We start from the raw sequence: 15,820 nt of genomic DNA on the forward strand, positions 1-15,820 counted from the left end.
GAAACCAGGACAGTGATCATAAGGTTGCTTAATTCCCTTCACTGTTCATAAGACTGATGAAAGAATAGGCCATACTGACCCACTCTACTGGAGCAAAAAGAGGAGGAAAAAAGTGAAAAGCTTCTTGCAAAGCGTCACATATTTTTGTCTTAAATTTATTTTGAAGGCATTGACAAAGGCTGAAGACCAGTTTAAGAAAATAATTGAACAGTACCAGGAGGAAAGATTTGGTTGTTTGGCATACTATGGAATTGGAAAAGTGTACCTCAGACAAAACAGGTTGGTATAATATAAAGCTTCAGTATTTGATACAAAAAATATTTTCATTTGAGAAACCATGTGTGGGTTGTTTTTTTTTAATTATTCTTTGTTAATCACTAAATTCATAATCAGACTGATTTACTACAACTTCAAGTTTGTTACTGCTAAGGATATAATGGAAGCTGCTGAATCGAGCGGACTCCAGGGCATGGGGATATGACAGACCAGCACACCCGTGCAGTGGAGGAGAGCTCGTAGGAGAAGGGCAAAAAATTATGATCTTGGGGAAAATGTATCATAAAGAAAGCTTAACTTATCTCAACACTGGGGAGACTGGAGGGTAACCTTGGTTTTAGATAAGGCAGCTGCACCAGTGAGTCATCGGGTTCCTTGAGAGAGATAAAAAGTAATGTCTTCCTGAGCTAGCCAGACCAGCATGGGGAGAGGGGGGGAGTGTATACGTGGCTCAGCCGAACATAAAGTGCAGAAACTGGGCAACGAATAAACTTGAGAACAAAGGGCTTGAGCTGGCTTCAACCCAAGTATTCCTGGTGGTATTTCTTCTCAGCGTCCTGATGGTAAGCATATAGAGTCCGGTAATGGGAATCACATTTGTATTGATGTATTGCAATTGCTATGTTATGTTTGTGTTGTGATTTCACTATGTCACTGTATTGCTCTACTTAATCAAAATCACTGGTAACGCCTGTGATGGGTTGACCTTGGCTGGCTGCCAGACTCTCACCCAGCTGCGCTCCCACTCCCCTTCCTCAATGGGAGAGGGGGAGAAAATGAGATGAAAAAGCCCAGGGGTTGAGATAAAGACAGGGAGATCACTTGCTAATTACAGTCACAGGCAAATCGGACTCAACTTGAGGAAAAATAGTGTAATTTATTGTCTGTTCAAATAGTTGGATGGTGGGAAACAAAGTAAAAAACTAAAATCACCTTCCCTCTACCCCCTCTTTATCCCAGGCTCGACTTTACTCCCTCATTCCTGACTCCTCTACCTCTTCCTCCCCAGAGCCATGCAGGGGGATGGGGAGTGGGGGCTGTGGTGGGTCCATAGCAGCTCCTCTCTGCCGCTTCTTCCTCCACACACCCCTCCCCTGCAGCGTGGGGCCTCTCCACGGGCCGCAGTTCCTTCAGGGCACATCCACCTGCGCTGGCAGGGGTCCTCCACGGCTGCAGCGTGGATATCTGCTCCAGTGGGCTCCTCTCCAGGGGTGGCAGGGGAATCTCTGCTCTGTGCCTGGAGCACCTCCTCTTCTCCTCCTTTTTACCTTGGTGCTTGAAGGGCTGTTTCTTACACTTTTTTTCCTTACTCCTCACAGCCATGCAGTATGTTTTGTCCTTTCTTACCCACGCATTCCCTGAGGTGCCACCATCTTGCCTGAGGGGCTTCAGCTGTGCCCTGTGGTGGGTTCGTTGGAGCCAACTGGAACTGGGGCAGCCCTGGCCTCTCCTCGCAGAGGTCACCCCTGCAGCACTGGCCTCCACCCCCCCGCCCAACCTTGCCACATAAGCCCAATACAATGCCAAATAAATCAAGTAAGTTTGATATTAAACATTAAATCCTCCTCGTGGAATATCTAAAAGCACCTGGTCAGAGAGTGTTGGATGCTGAGAGAGAATTCCTCCTTCCCACTGCTGCAGCATAGCCAGGTGCAGTCTGAGACCCAGGAGGTGTCTGCGCCCCAGTCCCACAGCTGTGGCTGTTGTTTCCCTTGGCAGTTTTGACCCGTGGTGAGGCTGCATGTGTGTCCCAAAGAGGTGTGTACACACACACATATGACAACACAGCTGGCCACCCAGACTACCTCAGGCAGAGCAGCTCCCATGTATAGCACTACCTGAACAGCAGTGTCCTGTGCCTCCTCCCTGGCTGGTCAGGGTTGAAGGTCACTAGTGAACATACGTGTGCCCTCACTCTCTAGATTGACAAGCACACCCACATTCATCGGTCCCTTGAATATCAGCGCAGGCTCTCAGTCTGCCTCATATCCGTGCCTGGACTCTGGGCCCCTTACCCAGGCTGGCTTACTGGCTCACGCCTTGAGTCTTTTATACTGAAGAGTCCTTAAACAGGTAACAATGAACCAGATGCTCTTTCATTCCACGTACCCTTACAGCTACCATTTTTTTCCCTTGCATCATAAAATGAATTGTGAAAGTATTACAGGCCATGTAGAAGTTATTCATATATGATCTGAACATGTTGTACCTGTTTCAAACTTCAGATTTTCAGATGCGCTCGATCAGTTCATGAAATCACAAACAATGTTTAATCACAAGATTGTACCTGGAGTATTAACTTGGCCCACAACATCTCAGGTCATTGAAGAGACGCGAACAGAGAACTTACAGGTATGTTTAAAAAAACAAAAGGCATAAAAACCTGTTCAACCTGTTCTGTCAAATGGCCTTTCCAAAAAAAAAAAAAAAAAAGGTTGTCATCCTCCTCCCTGCTCATTGCCACCCCCAAGGCCTGGTCTTTGTAGAGCAGAACTCTTCTTGCGATGACAAATTTGAACGCCTGGGAAGCATCCTATGTGCAGCACAAGGGTGGGGGCTCTGTGTCAGGCTCTACACTTATGTATTTCTATGTCATAGTATGGTTCTAATCTGCTCCAAGTGTTTCATAATGGGTTAACTTCTTAGCTGTGTTACCAAACTTTTAAGTAGATGTGAATACTGTACACAATGTAATGCTAAAGAGAACCAGTTAAAAATTTGAATTAGCAAAAATGTGAAGTTGAAAATTTCAGCAGTGGTGCTATATTTAAAACCAAATAGGAGAGTTTGACTGTGTAGTTCTTAGTTGATGCAGTGGGAGTTGTATGGTAAAATTCCCTGTTTGACTTGAAAAGTCTAACTTGTGGTTCGGACACTACAAATTGCTTTCTCAGACTGAACAGCTTTTTTTTTTTTTTTTAAATTATTATTACTATTGTTATTGTTTTAAAACTATAATTGAGTCACTATTATTTGTGAAGGGTTTCTGGATAAACCATGCCATGAGAGGCAAGACACATGAGCTCCTCTGCATGGAGGCAGTTTGACACGGTAGAACATGCTAGGTTATTTGGTGTATGAACTTGGCTATACTATCCTGACCTGTTTCGTTTCTGGTAGAAGCAGCAGTACTGTTTTTTACTAAACAAAAACTGTCCTAAAGATTTCTCATAGACCCCCAGCTGACACCACACTAATCTGGCCACACTAATACGTCAGTGGTCTGGGACTTCTGGAAAGCATAATGCAAATATCTGAAAGGCTGTAACTGGTGGTCTGTTTGTTTCTAATGATGTTTTATTAATTTGGGCTCAATGCCAAGCCTGTGGGACGTGAACTGACTTTACATAAAGCCACAGAAATGTCTTTACCTCAGATGCTATTCTGGGAGATCTCGCTAGCTGTAGTGCAGGGCCAGGTCTGTGCTGTCCCTGGGAATGTACTTGGTCCTGTAATGCAGATCCCAGGTGAGACACTCCTGAAATGCTGGAAAATGACAGAAATGAGCAGGCACTCCGTTTTTGTCATGTTATCTGAGTAATCTGGCTCATCATTTTAGCAATGGAAAACTTACTATATTCTCATGCGTTTGGAGTTGGTCAGCATGTGAAACATTGGTCCAAGATAAACCTGCATGCAGGGAAGCTATGAGTACTTAGCTGATAGCAGTTCAAATGAGCTTTTGAATGTTTTGGCATAAAAGGACAGTCTTCCATAGCTTTCACTAGAAAAGAGTTGTTCTTTTGGTATTAGTTGTCTGCTGTTCAAAAATAGATGTGTGTTTCACTGCAGAGTTCCCTAGAAGTTTGTAAGTAGGTATTGAATCTTTTCCTGGTTTCTGTGCAATTTGTCTTACATCATTTTGTGTTTCTCAGTTGATTTTAAAGAATTGTATTGAGGAATGCAAGTTCCCTCCAGAACCAGATGCAATTTGTCGCTATCAGCAATGCCATGGCCACTCCAAAACTCAAATATATTTTTCAGACCCAGACTTCAAGGTAAATTTTTAGTTTAAAAGGGTTTGGGAAATAAAACTTCATGTTTACATGTTTTCTGCCCCCTTTCATATTAAAGAGCTATCTGGAACTCACCATCTTATCTACCTACTGTTAAGTTGTGCACTGTTTTCTGTTGGTTTTTTTGGTTTGTTTTTTTTTTTAAAGATGTTAAATTAGTATTATTTCTCAATGTTAGGGTTTTATACGTATTACGTGCTGTCAGCAATGTAGAGTGGAGTTTCATATCAGCTGTTGGAAAAAGTTGAAAACAACAAACTACAGTGATAAAAATGATAAGGTAAGAGCTGTGTCAGACAATAAGCATTTTCTTTTTTCTTTTTTTTGGTTAAGATTATAGAATTCCTTTGGTTTCTCATAAGTGCAGTGCTACAGCCTGATGTTCCACCTGCATGACAATGGCAGGAGGAGAGACAGGAAAGAGGAGTCTCTTGCTAATTTGTCTGACATGCAAGTGTGGGTAAAGCTTGCTGTTGCCTACAGAAGAAAGGCCTGTCTGTGTGAAGGCTTAGTATGCTTAGCATGTTTATCTTGCATCATTTATGTCCTCCCATATGGACATTTTATTCCTTCTGCAGTCTTGCTGTTAAAGCAACAGTTCGACGTTGAGTAAAGGAATTTTATAAAATACAGTATCAGCAGCCAGTATAAAATGAAGAGAAATCCAGGCAGAGTACGAACTCATAAAAGAATATTCTTAAAGTTGACTCTTGAACGTGAAGTTGGAGGAGAGTCTTTGCTATAGCTTTGGGAATAATAGGTGTATATCACAGATCTAGCATCCTTTTGACTTGCAGCCCTTGCCAAGTCAGCTGTCACTTGCTTTCCTCATCCAGAAAGAGTTTAAGACTGTGCTAGCTTTAATTACCTTGGTCACCTCAAATTAAGAAACTGATCGGTATAAGAATGTAGATTTTGTATGAATTTAAATGTCTTTGTTGTGTGTATCATCTTCTCCTACAGGATTTTCTTCAAGAATTGTGTTTCACTCCTGATTGTACAGGCCTTATTTCAAAAATAGTTATTTTCAGTTCTTCTGGTCTGGTAAAATGTGAAGTAAGTAAACGTTCATACAAAATACGAAAATAATCTTTAAAATATTTACTCTGGTAAAGGAGATAAAGTGATATGAGAATGTAACTGCAAACACATAAGTAATATGCTATCTTAACCACAGAATCTGAGCATTATTTGGGAATATTAATTACCTGTTCTCTTCTTACTGTTCTTCTGGTGGAGCAGGCATTACCTTATGGTATTGGTTAGTATTGTCATGGATGAGAACTGGAGCTTCATTTTATATTTAGCTTGTGCGACGTGAAAGGAACTGTTAGTTTAACTCAGAGCTAATCTTGCTAAATGAAATAATTGTGTTGGAAGTAGTGCTCTTACCCTCTACAGAGTCACAGGAAGATGGATACTTCTTCCCAGAGCAGTATTGGTCTGTGAGAAGCAAAAAAAAAAAAAAAAAGATTGTAAAGTTTGCTTCCTGCCCACTGGTAAAGCAAAACAGCCTTCCTGACTTTGTGTTACCTTTCAACCTGTCTTTTCTGCGGCTAAAGAAGTATTGCTACATACCAAGTTGAAGCAGTAGAAGATAATTTTAGGTAGACCTTCATGAGGCTTGTGTAGGCTGCTTTATCTCTTTTGTAGTACTACTTTTAGTGCTTTCCAAAGCATCAAGTGTTCCTGGGTTTTGAGAACAGCAATGTTGCATTGTAACCCAAATTTAATTAATATGATGTCACTTATTTTGGTAGTTTGAACAAAAAATCACAAAAACCAAGGAACCACCAAGAGCCAGTATTAAACAGAAATGTTCAAGGTAAGCTCTCTACTGTTTAAGTTGAACCAATTTAAGAACAAAACAGTTTTCTCTAGGATTGGTTTTCATGCCTTTTTAAGAATTGCTAAAATACCACAAATACTTTGGAAAGCTGTTCTTGCCCTTTGCCTCTGATAAACTAAAATGTCTGATAAAATACATTATGATCCAGTTATAAAAGCATTTAAATTAATTTGTAAAAGAAGATACAGAGCTACAGACTTATAACGAGCACAGGAGGGCATTAAGTGGTATTGCTGAATAAATTATTGGTAGCTCTATAGTGGTTCTACAGTTCTTCAAAAACAACATTTTCAGTTTGGCCACAGGAACCTGTTTTCAGATATATAGGATACGCGTTGATGTGAATCTGATTTCTCACACCTCTGTACTGAGGGATAAATTGTCCATTGCACCATTGACTTCCCAGCAATTTGAACCAATAGTTTTTGAATATAAATTGCTGCAGTCATCTTTAAGTCTTTAAACCTGAAACCCCATTTCATTGTGAAATCTGTGGGCGGGGAAGTAGCATGTTGTTTGGGAAAAGTGTAATTTAGAGGCTATGTGCAGAACTCGAGGACTGTTTCTTTACTTTTGCTCTCCATACATGTCTTTCATTTGTGCTAAGATGCGTAACAATTGAAATGCTAAAAGAATAGGTGTCTGTTATTCTTCTTAATGGATTGAGTGTCTTAATTACACTCGATGTTCACTGCATGTGTGTCTAGATTAGAATATCACCTTTGTTTTCAGTCTGAGATTGCAAGCATCATTCTATTCCTTCCCCTTGCTAGAGGGAAGAAACTCAGCAAGATTTTTAGCTGGATGGGAGAGGTATTGCTGTGTGGCATAAGTTCAACACCACTGTTCCACAGCATTTATTATCTAACCAACATTCTGTGAATGTTTAGAAGGTGTAAATAAAAACTGTATATAATGATGCTACTTCTGTTATTGATGCACGTACCTTTGACATAACCGAGTTTACACTTTTTGGTCAAGTAAGGTTATAAATAACGAGGAATTATGCTGAGAGGATGAACAAAATTGATTTTTAAAAGTTAAGGAAATCAAATGTTAATATTTGGTTCAAAATGCTGAGTTATAAATTAAGAAAAAAACCTGATAGTATTTAAGTTAATCCTAATTCAGACATCATTAATGGGAGTAAAAATTATTACATCTTGAGGATATTATTACACTTACATACTTGATCTTTACGAAACTTTTATGAAATTTTGTGGTCTCTTCTAAAGGAAAACTAGCTTTATTATATTTGTATTTTTCAGCATAATATTTTATAGTAGAATGGAGCTTATAGCTATTGTAAGACATGAAAAATAACTGAGATGTGCCTAACTCCTTTGGCAACTTATCTCAGCTAATGTTAGGCTCACCGCTTAATTGCTTTTTTCAGTCTTAGGAAGTTAAAAATGAAACAAGAAAAAAAATTACGAAGAAAACATGCACGAGAAGAGGCACAGAATTCTGCTAAAAAGAAAATAGAAGAAAACCAGATGGGAAACAAACCATCTCAATACAGTGATCACGGTGGTATGTGGAAGTATAGATTGTTGTTTTAAGTTATCACAGGGTAGCATAATTAGCATTCTGAATGTCCTAAGTCAAATTATAGCGGAATACTAATATTGAACATAATCCCCCCTTGAAGTTCTGGTTTTAATTTCTAAATAACTGTAAGATGTTAGTGTATGGTTAAGTTCCTTGTAGAAAACCTTTATTCTTGCTTCATTGGTTCATGAAGAAGCAGCCTAAAGACGGCACAGGTTTAAATTCCAAGTTAATCTATTTAAAAGTGGTTTCAGAAAAAGCTTTATGCCCAACAAGTTAGGACACTGCTACAGAAAAAAACAACTGCATCTCAGATAAAGAACGAACAATATCGTAACTGCAGAAACTTCAACCTGTAAGTATGTAGTCAGTTCATGCTTCAGCTTTTGTGTTCGAGTTATGTTGGTCTGCAGCGTTCTGTATTTCAGAAGTGTGAACTTCCACTGCATTTTGTATTAGGGCAAGCTACAGTGCAAAGAAAAATGGGTGATTTTTTTTTTTTTTTTTTTTAAATTTTTGTCTGTATTATTAACTTTAAACTAGTGCTCACGTTCATTTCCTTGTAGAATTTCATATTAAAAACTTTGAGGGCGCTTTTTCATCCCATACATGCCATACTCGGAGTTCTCTAGAACCCTGTTGCCTGTTCAATGGCATATCCCGGCACTTTTGCTTTAAAAAGCTTTCAGGTGCTAATCTTTTTTTTTTTTTTTTTCCTTCCTTAACCATTTTGTTTGAGAGCAGTCCCTTCTGTTAGCACCATAGGTTACTATTTTTGCTTCCATGTGATTTTCTAAAATTGCATTCAGTTGACTTTGTGTTGGGTTTTTTTTTAAAGTCTAGTCTATCTCCTTTTCTATGGCTTATCTTTAGTTTTGGTCCTTGCATCCCCTGCAGGTCACTTAGTTACATGTATGTGACTTGACTGTCCTAAATGCCCTTAAAACTTCTAAGAACTGAAAATGCCTTTGGTGTGACAAAAACACTCACGCTGAAGTACTGTGGGTAAAAGTTGGGACACTGATGCAGGAATATGTCAACACCAAGCAACTTAACACAGTTCTGCAAAAATCTGTGTGTTGGTGTTGGCCAACCTTTTTAATTTGTCCTGAGTTAATTCTGTAATAAAATTGAAGTCTTGCATGTCTTTGGAGACAAGTTAACTGTTACCCTGTTTTTTTCATTTGGGGAAATTTCATGAGGAAATCTTTCAAAAAAACATCTAATTTAATCTTCCAAGCTATCTGAGAGGTTGAGAGCCCAATTTCAGGGGAGAGCTACATCACAAAGGGTTTTTTGTTTTGTTTTTGGCAGCAGTAATAGCTACCTTTAAATAAGAACAAATCTGCTTGTAAATTGGAGAGGACTGCAAGTGAGAGGAGCACTTGTTTGTATGCACATTTGTAAGATAGAGAGGTTTTTAATGCAGACTCCTGCAGGATAAACTCGGGCATGGCTTATACCTCTAGTGTTCATTGAATCTGTTAGTATGCTTGGAACTGTTTGTGTTACAATGCTTAATTATTCTAGGTGTAATATGTATTTGCTTTGGTTTTTAAAAAATTCTTTTCAGATCTACATCTTTTGACTATGGTTACTGTCAGGTAAGCTCTGAAAGTGGCATTCTCTAAATGTGTGGTCTTGAAGAATAATGAAAGGTGAAGGCTGATATGAGCCAGTAATCTTTTTCACTCTTGTTCTACAAAGAACCAGCAGCAGGGTCAGGGCAAAGGTTTGCCACTAGGTGTATGCTCAAGCGTTCAGAAGTGTACCTTTGCTCTGGGAGCTGATGCTTGGGGGAGTTTTGTCTGTGCATCAGGGCTGGCGTACAGTCCACACAGATAAATCTGTACAGGCAATTGCTTGAACCTACTATTACTGGCAGGTAATTTTTTTCTTTTTACTTTCTGAAATCTAGTTAAGGTGCTAAGGATTGTTTCTTTGTGTAAACCAAATTTAAAACAGTGTTGTGTCAAATTCATAATGCTAAGGCTAGTTTATATGGAAAGTTACATATTCTGTAATTTTCAGTGTTGTGATAAAGCAAATAATTGAAAACACCACTTTGTCCAAGTTACCTGTACTTTAAAGTTGATATTTTTAATTGTGGTAAACAGACATGAAATCTTGTTTTGTTTGTTTGTTTTATAAATGCCGTTATAGGTTATGGTCAGGATTTATATGCTGGTGATCGAGTCCTGCAGCACATCAGTCGAAATGCTGAGCAAATAAAAACAGCTGTTCGTGATGCTTCCAAACTATTAAAGGAATTACTTTCATGGTTTGTAATCAGTGAGGAGGATTACACGTCATATTCCAAAACTAGCAGCATGTCACATGAAGTGATGGAGCAGCTCATCACTTACTTAATTCAGGAAAAAAACAGAGTAAAAACAAGGGGTTTTATCCATGTGCTGAATGAGCTGGAAGAAGTGGATCCCAAATTACACAAGTGGCTGAAACATCTTAACAACCTGGGTAGGCTATATGTTTATGTAATAGCAGAAGACCTTATCGTGTCATAATTGTTCAGTTTACAGATGAAAAGATAACCTCCCTATTTTCCAGTCTTGCTTTCTTAACTTTAAATGGTAAGGTAAAGCTTTCCTCTTTTTCATTTACTTGATCCTTAGCCAGGATTGCTAGAGAAGAAAGTATGACCATGGGTAACACATGACAACCTCTCTTGTCTCTGCAAGTAAAGCATTCTAATGTGGGCAGGGCTTTGTCCATGTAGGAAAGAGAAAATTGAACAAATTTAGTTTTTTTAATGTCTTTAAATTCCAGAATAGGCTTAAATGATATTTGTATAAATAGTAAGATGCCAAAACCTTGGACAAGATTGGGTTCTTAATTCTATTCTGTTGCATCCATGTTTAAGGAATTTTTATAGATTTATTATACAAATAATAATTTGGTGTGGACTAAGAGTAGAACTTACATAAAGTCCATTTATCATTTTTGTTTGCATTTGCAAGATACAAAAGGTTTTACATAATCTGTTTCAGCTACTGTATATTTAATTTCTAGAACAAGCTGTTCCTCTTTGAAGAGGAATACCACACTGTAAGCACTAAAACTCTGAAGCCGGAATGAAATGTTGGGGTTTTTTCATCTCTTTTAGGTCTGACAGCTACAAAGAACTTTCTCCTTCAATATGGACAATTTTTAAAAGAGCTTGACCTTTCTATTTTAACCACACTCTGGAATGAGAAGTATGGTCGTAAATTTGGCTATGTGACAACTAGTTCTGAAAACAAAGAAATTCATGATTATTTCTTAAAACCACCCCTAGAGAAAACTCGTTGTTTTATATGGCTGTTAGAGGACAACAGAGAAAATTTTCCATTTCTTCATCAAGCTTTAGATGAATTCTTTGATAAAATGGGTAAGTATGCAAAGGTCATAATTCTTACAAGCTCTGAATTTTATCTGTTTTTGCACCACATTTGATGGGCTCTGTTAAGGGCAAAACCTCTGCAAACTACTAACTGCTTCATTATATGGAATCTTCTGTGTTCAGTGCTTAAAAAGGCAATATGGCCTCAAAAGGCAAGCCACCCTTTTTTAAGTTACGTTCTGCTGTTTTGTTTCATGTGCCACAACCAGCACATGAGTTTAGCTTTATGCATATATGTTGTCCAACCGAAATAAGTATTTATCTTTCAGTTTAAGCATAAAGATTCTGCAACTACAGTCTTTGAGATGCTTTGGTGGTATTTCATAAAGGATTGTAATAATTATTACTATAATTTCATAGCTCACAATTATAAGTTACATAAAATATTACTATTTCTATTTATGGATGTGACTTTGTTATGCTTTCAATAGATGACCCTACCATTATATTGAAGAAGCAGGGAAATGAAAATGTATCGGTAAGTGTCTATTTGGTATAAGCTCAAAACCAAGTATGAGTGTGGTGTTTCAAAAATGTGCAGAAGTGAATAGAGACGTGCATCTCTTGGTTTATTTTACATGATCATCCTTCAGACGTGATTAGAGATTTACTCTTTTGTTTTATCTTCTGCCCCCACTCCCACTTTTCTTAAAGCATTTGAAGACTGTGTACCATTTTTCCTAAACTTCCGTCAATAAAGTTGTTTAGAGTTTTCTCCTTAGCTAAAACACAACCTTTTAGATGATGAGCATTTCATGGATGCAGATCAGGAAGTTGTAGTGAAAGCAGATGAGGGTACACTGGATGTGCCGTGTCACTTCCTTTGGATAGGGAAAATAAGGCAGATAAGGTGCATGGGAATAGCATTTACATATTACTTGATAACAGCAGTTTGGTGTTAACTTTAAAAAAGGTTTCTCTAAAAGTATCATTGTGGAATTTAAAAAAAAAAAAACTTCCCGTTTTACAGAGAGACTCTTACAAACTGCCGTATCTGCATATTTACCATGACAACTGAACTTGAAGCCTGATGCTTCCTTGAGCGTGCTTAAGTTGAATCTGCATAATTTTGGGCACTAATTGTACTGTATATTTTAAAGTCCAAAGCAACAAATGGGAAAGTAGTGTAACCCAGCTTTACCTTCAGATGTCATTAAATTGTAAAGCTAGGAATTTGATGTTTGTTCCACTAATAAGCAAAGTAAATTTGAAGTGAGTTAGACAAATTTTGCATTTGTTCATTACAATTTATAGATGCTTTTCAGATTCAACCCGTAAGTCTTAAACTGTATATCATTCTGAATCGCTTTTTGATTAGTATCTTAATTAAAATCTATTCTAATTGTCAGAAGTATATTATGTATTTCAGTTAATTATGTTTGAGGCACTCTCATTTACAATTATTCTAGCCTGCAGATAAATTTATCTGTACAAAACCAACATTTACTTTTGACACAGAATAAATCTTTAGAGTTAATTAATTAATATACATCTTAATAAGATGTGAAATCCTTTGCTTTTTCATTTGATGAATTGGAAATCCAAGAATGAAATGAAAGCCATTACAATAAAACTACTTCTATTTCAGTGTTACTTATATCATAAAATAAACTGTTAGTAAGTTACTGTTAGTAGAGTTTTGTTAATCTATAATCACAGTCCTGTTAAAAAGTGAAGATGCATTTTAGTTCCTTCATCATTGCATATCTTAGAAAATTGAAGGGACCAGAACATTTCACAGTTCTGTTTGCTTCTTGTTCCCCAAATGAAACTCTGTTGTGTGGGATGTCACAGCTGCTTAAATATGCAATTTCAGCTATAAGTAATGAGTAAGCATCTGAAATACGTAAAATGATAGAATAATCTGTTTTTAAAAATCAATGTTCTATGCGTTTAAAGAGGAAAATGATGAAAAGGAACAAAATGGGTGAAGTCTTGCAAAGCTCTGTTTCTTTTTTTGTTTTCCAGCTGGGGATGGAGTGGAGAGGGGGAAGATTGCATGCTTAACCTTGTAAATCTTGCTGGTCAAACCAGAATGAGAATTTTAGTATGAAACTTTTTAAAATTCACATACTGGTTTTGGAAATGCATCATAATTTTATTCTAATGAAAAAAACAGTGATTTTATTTTTCTGTTTCAGACTAATGGTATCAAAGTTAAAAACAAAAACAGGAAGAAGAACTCAAAAGACTCGAGGGTCAGTAACTTTTTAGCTGCTTACTACAAATAGGTTTTTTAGAATTGCTGGCATTCAGATGTATAGAGGCTGTTCTCCTAAATACCTTGTGGAGACTCATTCTTGAAGTAGTTTTTCCTGAAGTAAAATAATGCTGTTAAGACTAAATTAATACAGTTTTGTTTTGTTAAAATATGAATTTGTCAGTATAAAATGTATTTCTAAACTTGGAAAAAAAGTTATTTAGGAATAACTTTGGCTCTGACTGGATACAAATATGTTCAGTCTATCCACTGTCTTCATTCAGAATGACTGTTTTGATCTTAATTTCCCATATGGGAAAATGAAAAAAACACCTGTGAATACAGTACACTGACTGCACTATGTAATGAATGCTTTAGGCTCCATTTCCTTTTGCACTGACAAATAGCAAATTTGGAGAAGAACACTTTACCAGTCATTTTGAGAAAGAAAAATGTGTCCTTACACCTCATGAAATATGTCTGAAATTATGTCTTTAACTGTCTTTTCTGATAATTTTTACGGACGTATCAGTGACTGAAGACGCAAGTATTCCACTTATTGCTCAGAAAAATGTTATTAGTTGTTCAGTATTTTACAGATTTTGCTAGGAATAATATCCTACCTGAAACTTATACTGGTTTTTGTCCTGCTTTTATAAGATTTTGCTTTGTTGAAAGCTTCAGATACCATCTTCTTTGTTTCCTCCATGACCCTACCTTTTTATAATTCTACTAGAATTTCAAGAGTAAACTTAAAATTCTTCCTATTCTCATCAGCCAGGTTTTTCTTTTTCTGACTTGGATGCATTTTTACAAATCTGTGTATTTCTAAATTTATTAGATAATAAAAACTAAAAGACAACTAAAACATTTGTAATGGTCAACATAAGAATAACAGGTGTCATATTAAAACCATGTGGAACTAGGGATAACTCAGACTTACTTGTAAGACATTAAAGCTTGAAGGCTCTCAAATGTAAAGGAAGAGATTCCAAGAAAGTCAGTGGAAAGAAGTTTTACAAAAGTCTTAACCAAGTGAAGCTGTGGGGATGTTTGTTTTTTAATCCAAACTCAGTGAAAAATCAGGCACATCTAGGATTTTGATGAAATTGGTAAAAAAAGAGGGAGATTGGGATGAATATCCCAATTTCTTTTTTCCAAAATAAGTTCTGAAGAAGAAATTAATAATTTTAAATTAAGAACTTAGTACTGATAATTGTACTTAAAAGTTTTGCAGTTCATAATATGGCATCTGAAGATGATAAAGTTACAGAACAAGGTTCAGTGTAAATAAGTTACTCATAGTCTTTGCAGTGGATCATTTTGCATATACTTTTGTGAGATAAAAAAAAAATAATCTGTTTTTAATTAGTCTATTTTAGTATTATCCAGTGGAGTTAGTACAGCACCACGAGAAGAAGATAAGATATTTATAGAAGAAAATACTTTGTAAGTACCATCATGCATCTTTGCTTTTATTGCCCAAACTCGAAAGTGCTTTGTAGGTACCAGAGAAGACAGAGTCTTCAGAGTCACCAAGTCTGAGTTAACATCTAAGTGTGTTTGAGATGAACTTGTATAGAGCCATTACTTCTCTGCTTCCAGGACAGGTGTAAGGGGTATTAGAATTTTAAAGATTTTAACAATGTAGGAAGTAACCAAATGGTTGCCAGGCTGCAGCCCAGTACATCTGCTAGGCCGAAAGCTATTCTTTCAAGTAAGATCTTGCTTGCTTCATGTTCCATTTTAATGTAGCAAGAAATTAGTTGATAAATTTGTACATACTCCATCAGTCACAACTGAATTTTGCCATCCACGCCATATCAAGCAGGTTGTGATGTTGACTTGAGATAATGTAGAGCATTGCTCAGAATCTGTGTGTTAATCGGGAGTCACTCTTGTATTCTGAGCCCGGTTTTGCTCTTGCTTATAGATGTGAAAGCTGCTAGGCAAGAGCTAGGCATTATTATTATTATTATTATTATTATTATTGTTATTATTATTATTATTATTATTATTAGCTAGTAGTGGCAGGTCAGTGAATAAGTTTAACGGTTAAGTGTTTTGGGGATAGTGTTTATTCTGCTTGTTAGAAGAAAGTTTGCTATTGGGGTATATTTTTAGCACTATGTAGTTACCATACAGTATACTGTCTTCAGTATATGTGAAAAATACAGTTATTTTCAGAGACAAGAATTACTGTTCATATGCACTATTTATTTCTTCTTCTCTCTCTTTTCTCTCTCTCTTTTTTTTTTTTTTCCTTCTTTCCCCTTCCCTTAATGCTACAGAGATTTTACAAATTCTTATGAACCATTTGTAATCCCAGAATATCTTCGGGGGCAACTAGAGGAATTTGAAGCTCTCTGTGACGTTTCAAATAGTAACAGTTATCAAAGACTTTTGGATAATAACCCAGATCAAACCTGTGAGAGCTTATATGAGTATGTATACATTTCTGTCCCTAGCAGTTTAAAGGGTTTAATATTACTTCATAGTTTTTATAACATACTCTATTAAGTGCAGAA

General features: G+C 36.9%; 1 protein-coding gene across 1 annotated transcript in view; it reads left to right on the plus strand.

The window, feature by feature from the left end:
• Positions 1 to 166: 166 nt before the first annotated feature.
• Positions 167 to 15,820, plus strand: part of LOC104083084 (E3 ubiquitin-protein ligase TTC3-like) — a gene marked incomplete at its 5' end in the record, with an annotated part of 30,938 nt that continues 15,284 nt past the window's right edge. Inside the window, 13 exons of the mRNA XM_009586450.1 lie at positions 167 to 279; positions 2,502 to 2,628; positions 4,152 to 4,274; positions 4,471 to 4,572; positions 5,256 to 5,348; positions 6,053 to 6,117; positions 7,538 to 7,674; positions 9,856 to 10,170; positions 10,817 to 11,080; positions 11,524 to 11,570; positions 13,234 to 13,290; positions 14,665 to 14,741; positions 15,584 to 15,736. Coding sequence (XP_009584745.1) covers positions 167 to 279; positions 2,502 to 2,628; positions 4,152 to 4,274; positions 4,471 to 4,572; positions 5,256 to 5,348; positions 6,053 to 6,117; positions 7,538 to 7,674; positions 9,856 to 10,170; positions 10,817 to 11,080; positions 11,524 to 11,570; positions 13,234 to 13,290; positions 14,665 to 14,741; positions 15,584 to 15,736 — 1,673 coding nt within the window. The remainder of the gene's footprint in view (positions 280 to 2,501; positions 2,629 to 4,151; positions 4,275 to 4,470; positions 4,573 to 5,255; positions 5,349 to 6,052; positions 6,118 to 7,537; positions 7,675 to 9,855; positions 10,171 to 10,816; positions 11,081 to 11,523; positions 11,571 to 13,233; positions 13,291 to 14,664; positions 14,742 to 15,583; positions 15,737 to 15,820) is intronic.

Source organism: Fulmarus glacialis, unplaced genomic scaffold (assembly GCF_000690835.1).
Source record: "Fulmarus glacialis isolate BGI_N327 unplaced genomic scaffold, ASM69083v1 scaffold9261, whole genome shotgun sequence".
NCBI lineage: Eukaryota > Metazoa > Chordata > Aves > Procellariiformes > Procellariidae > Fulmarus > Fulmarus glacialis.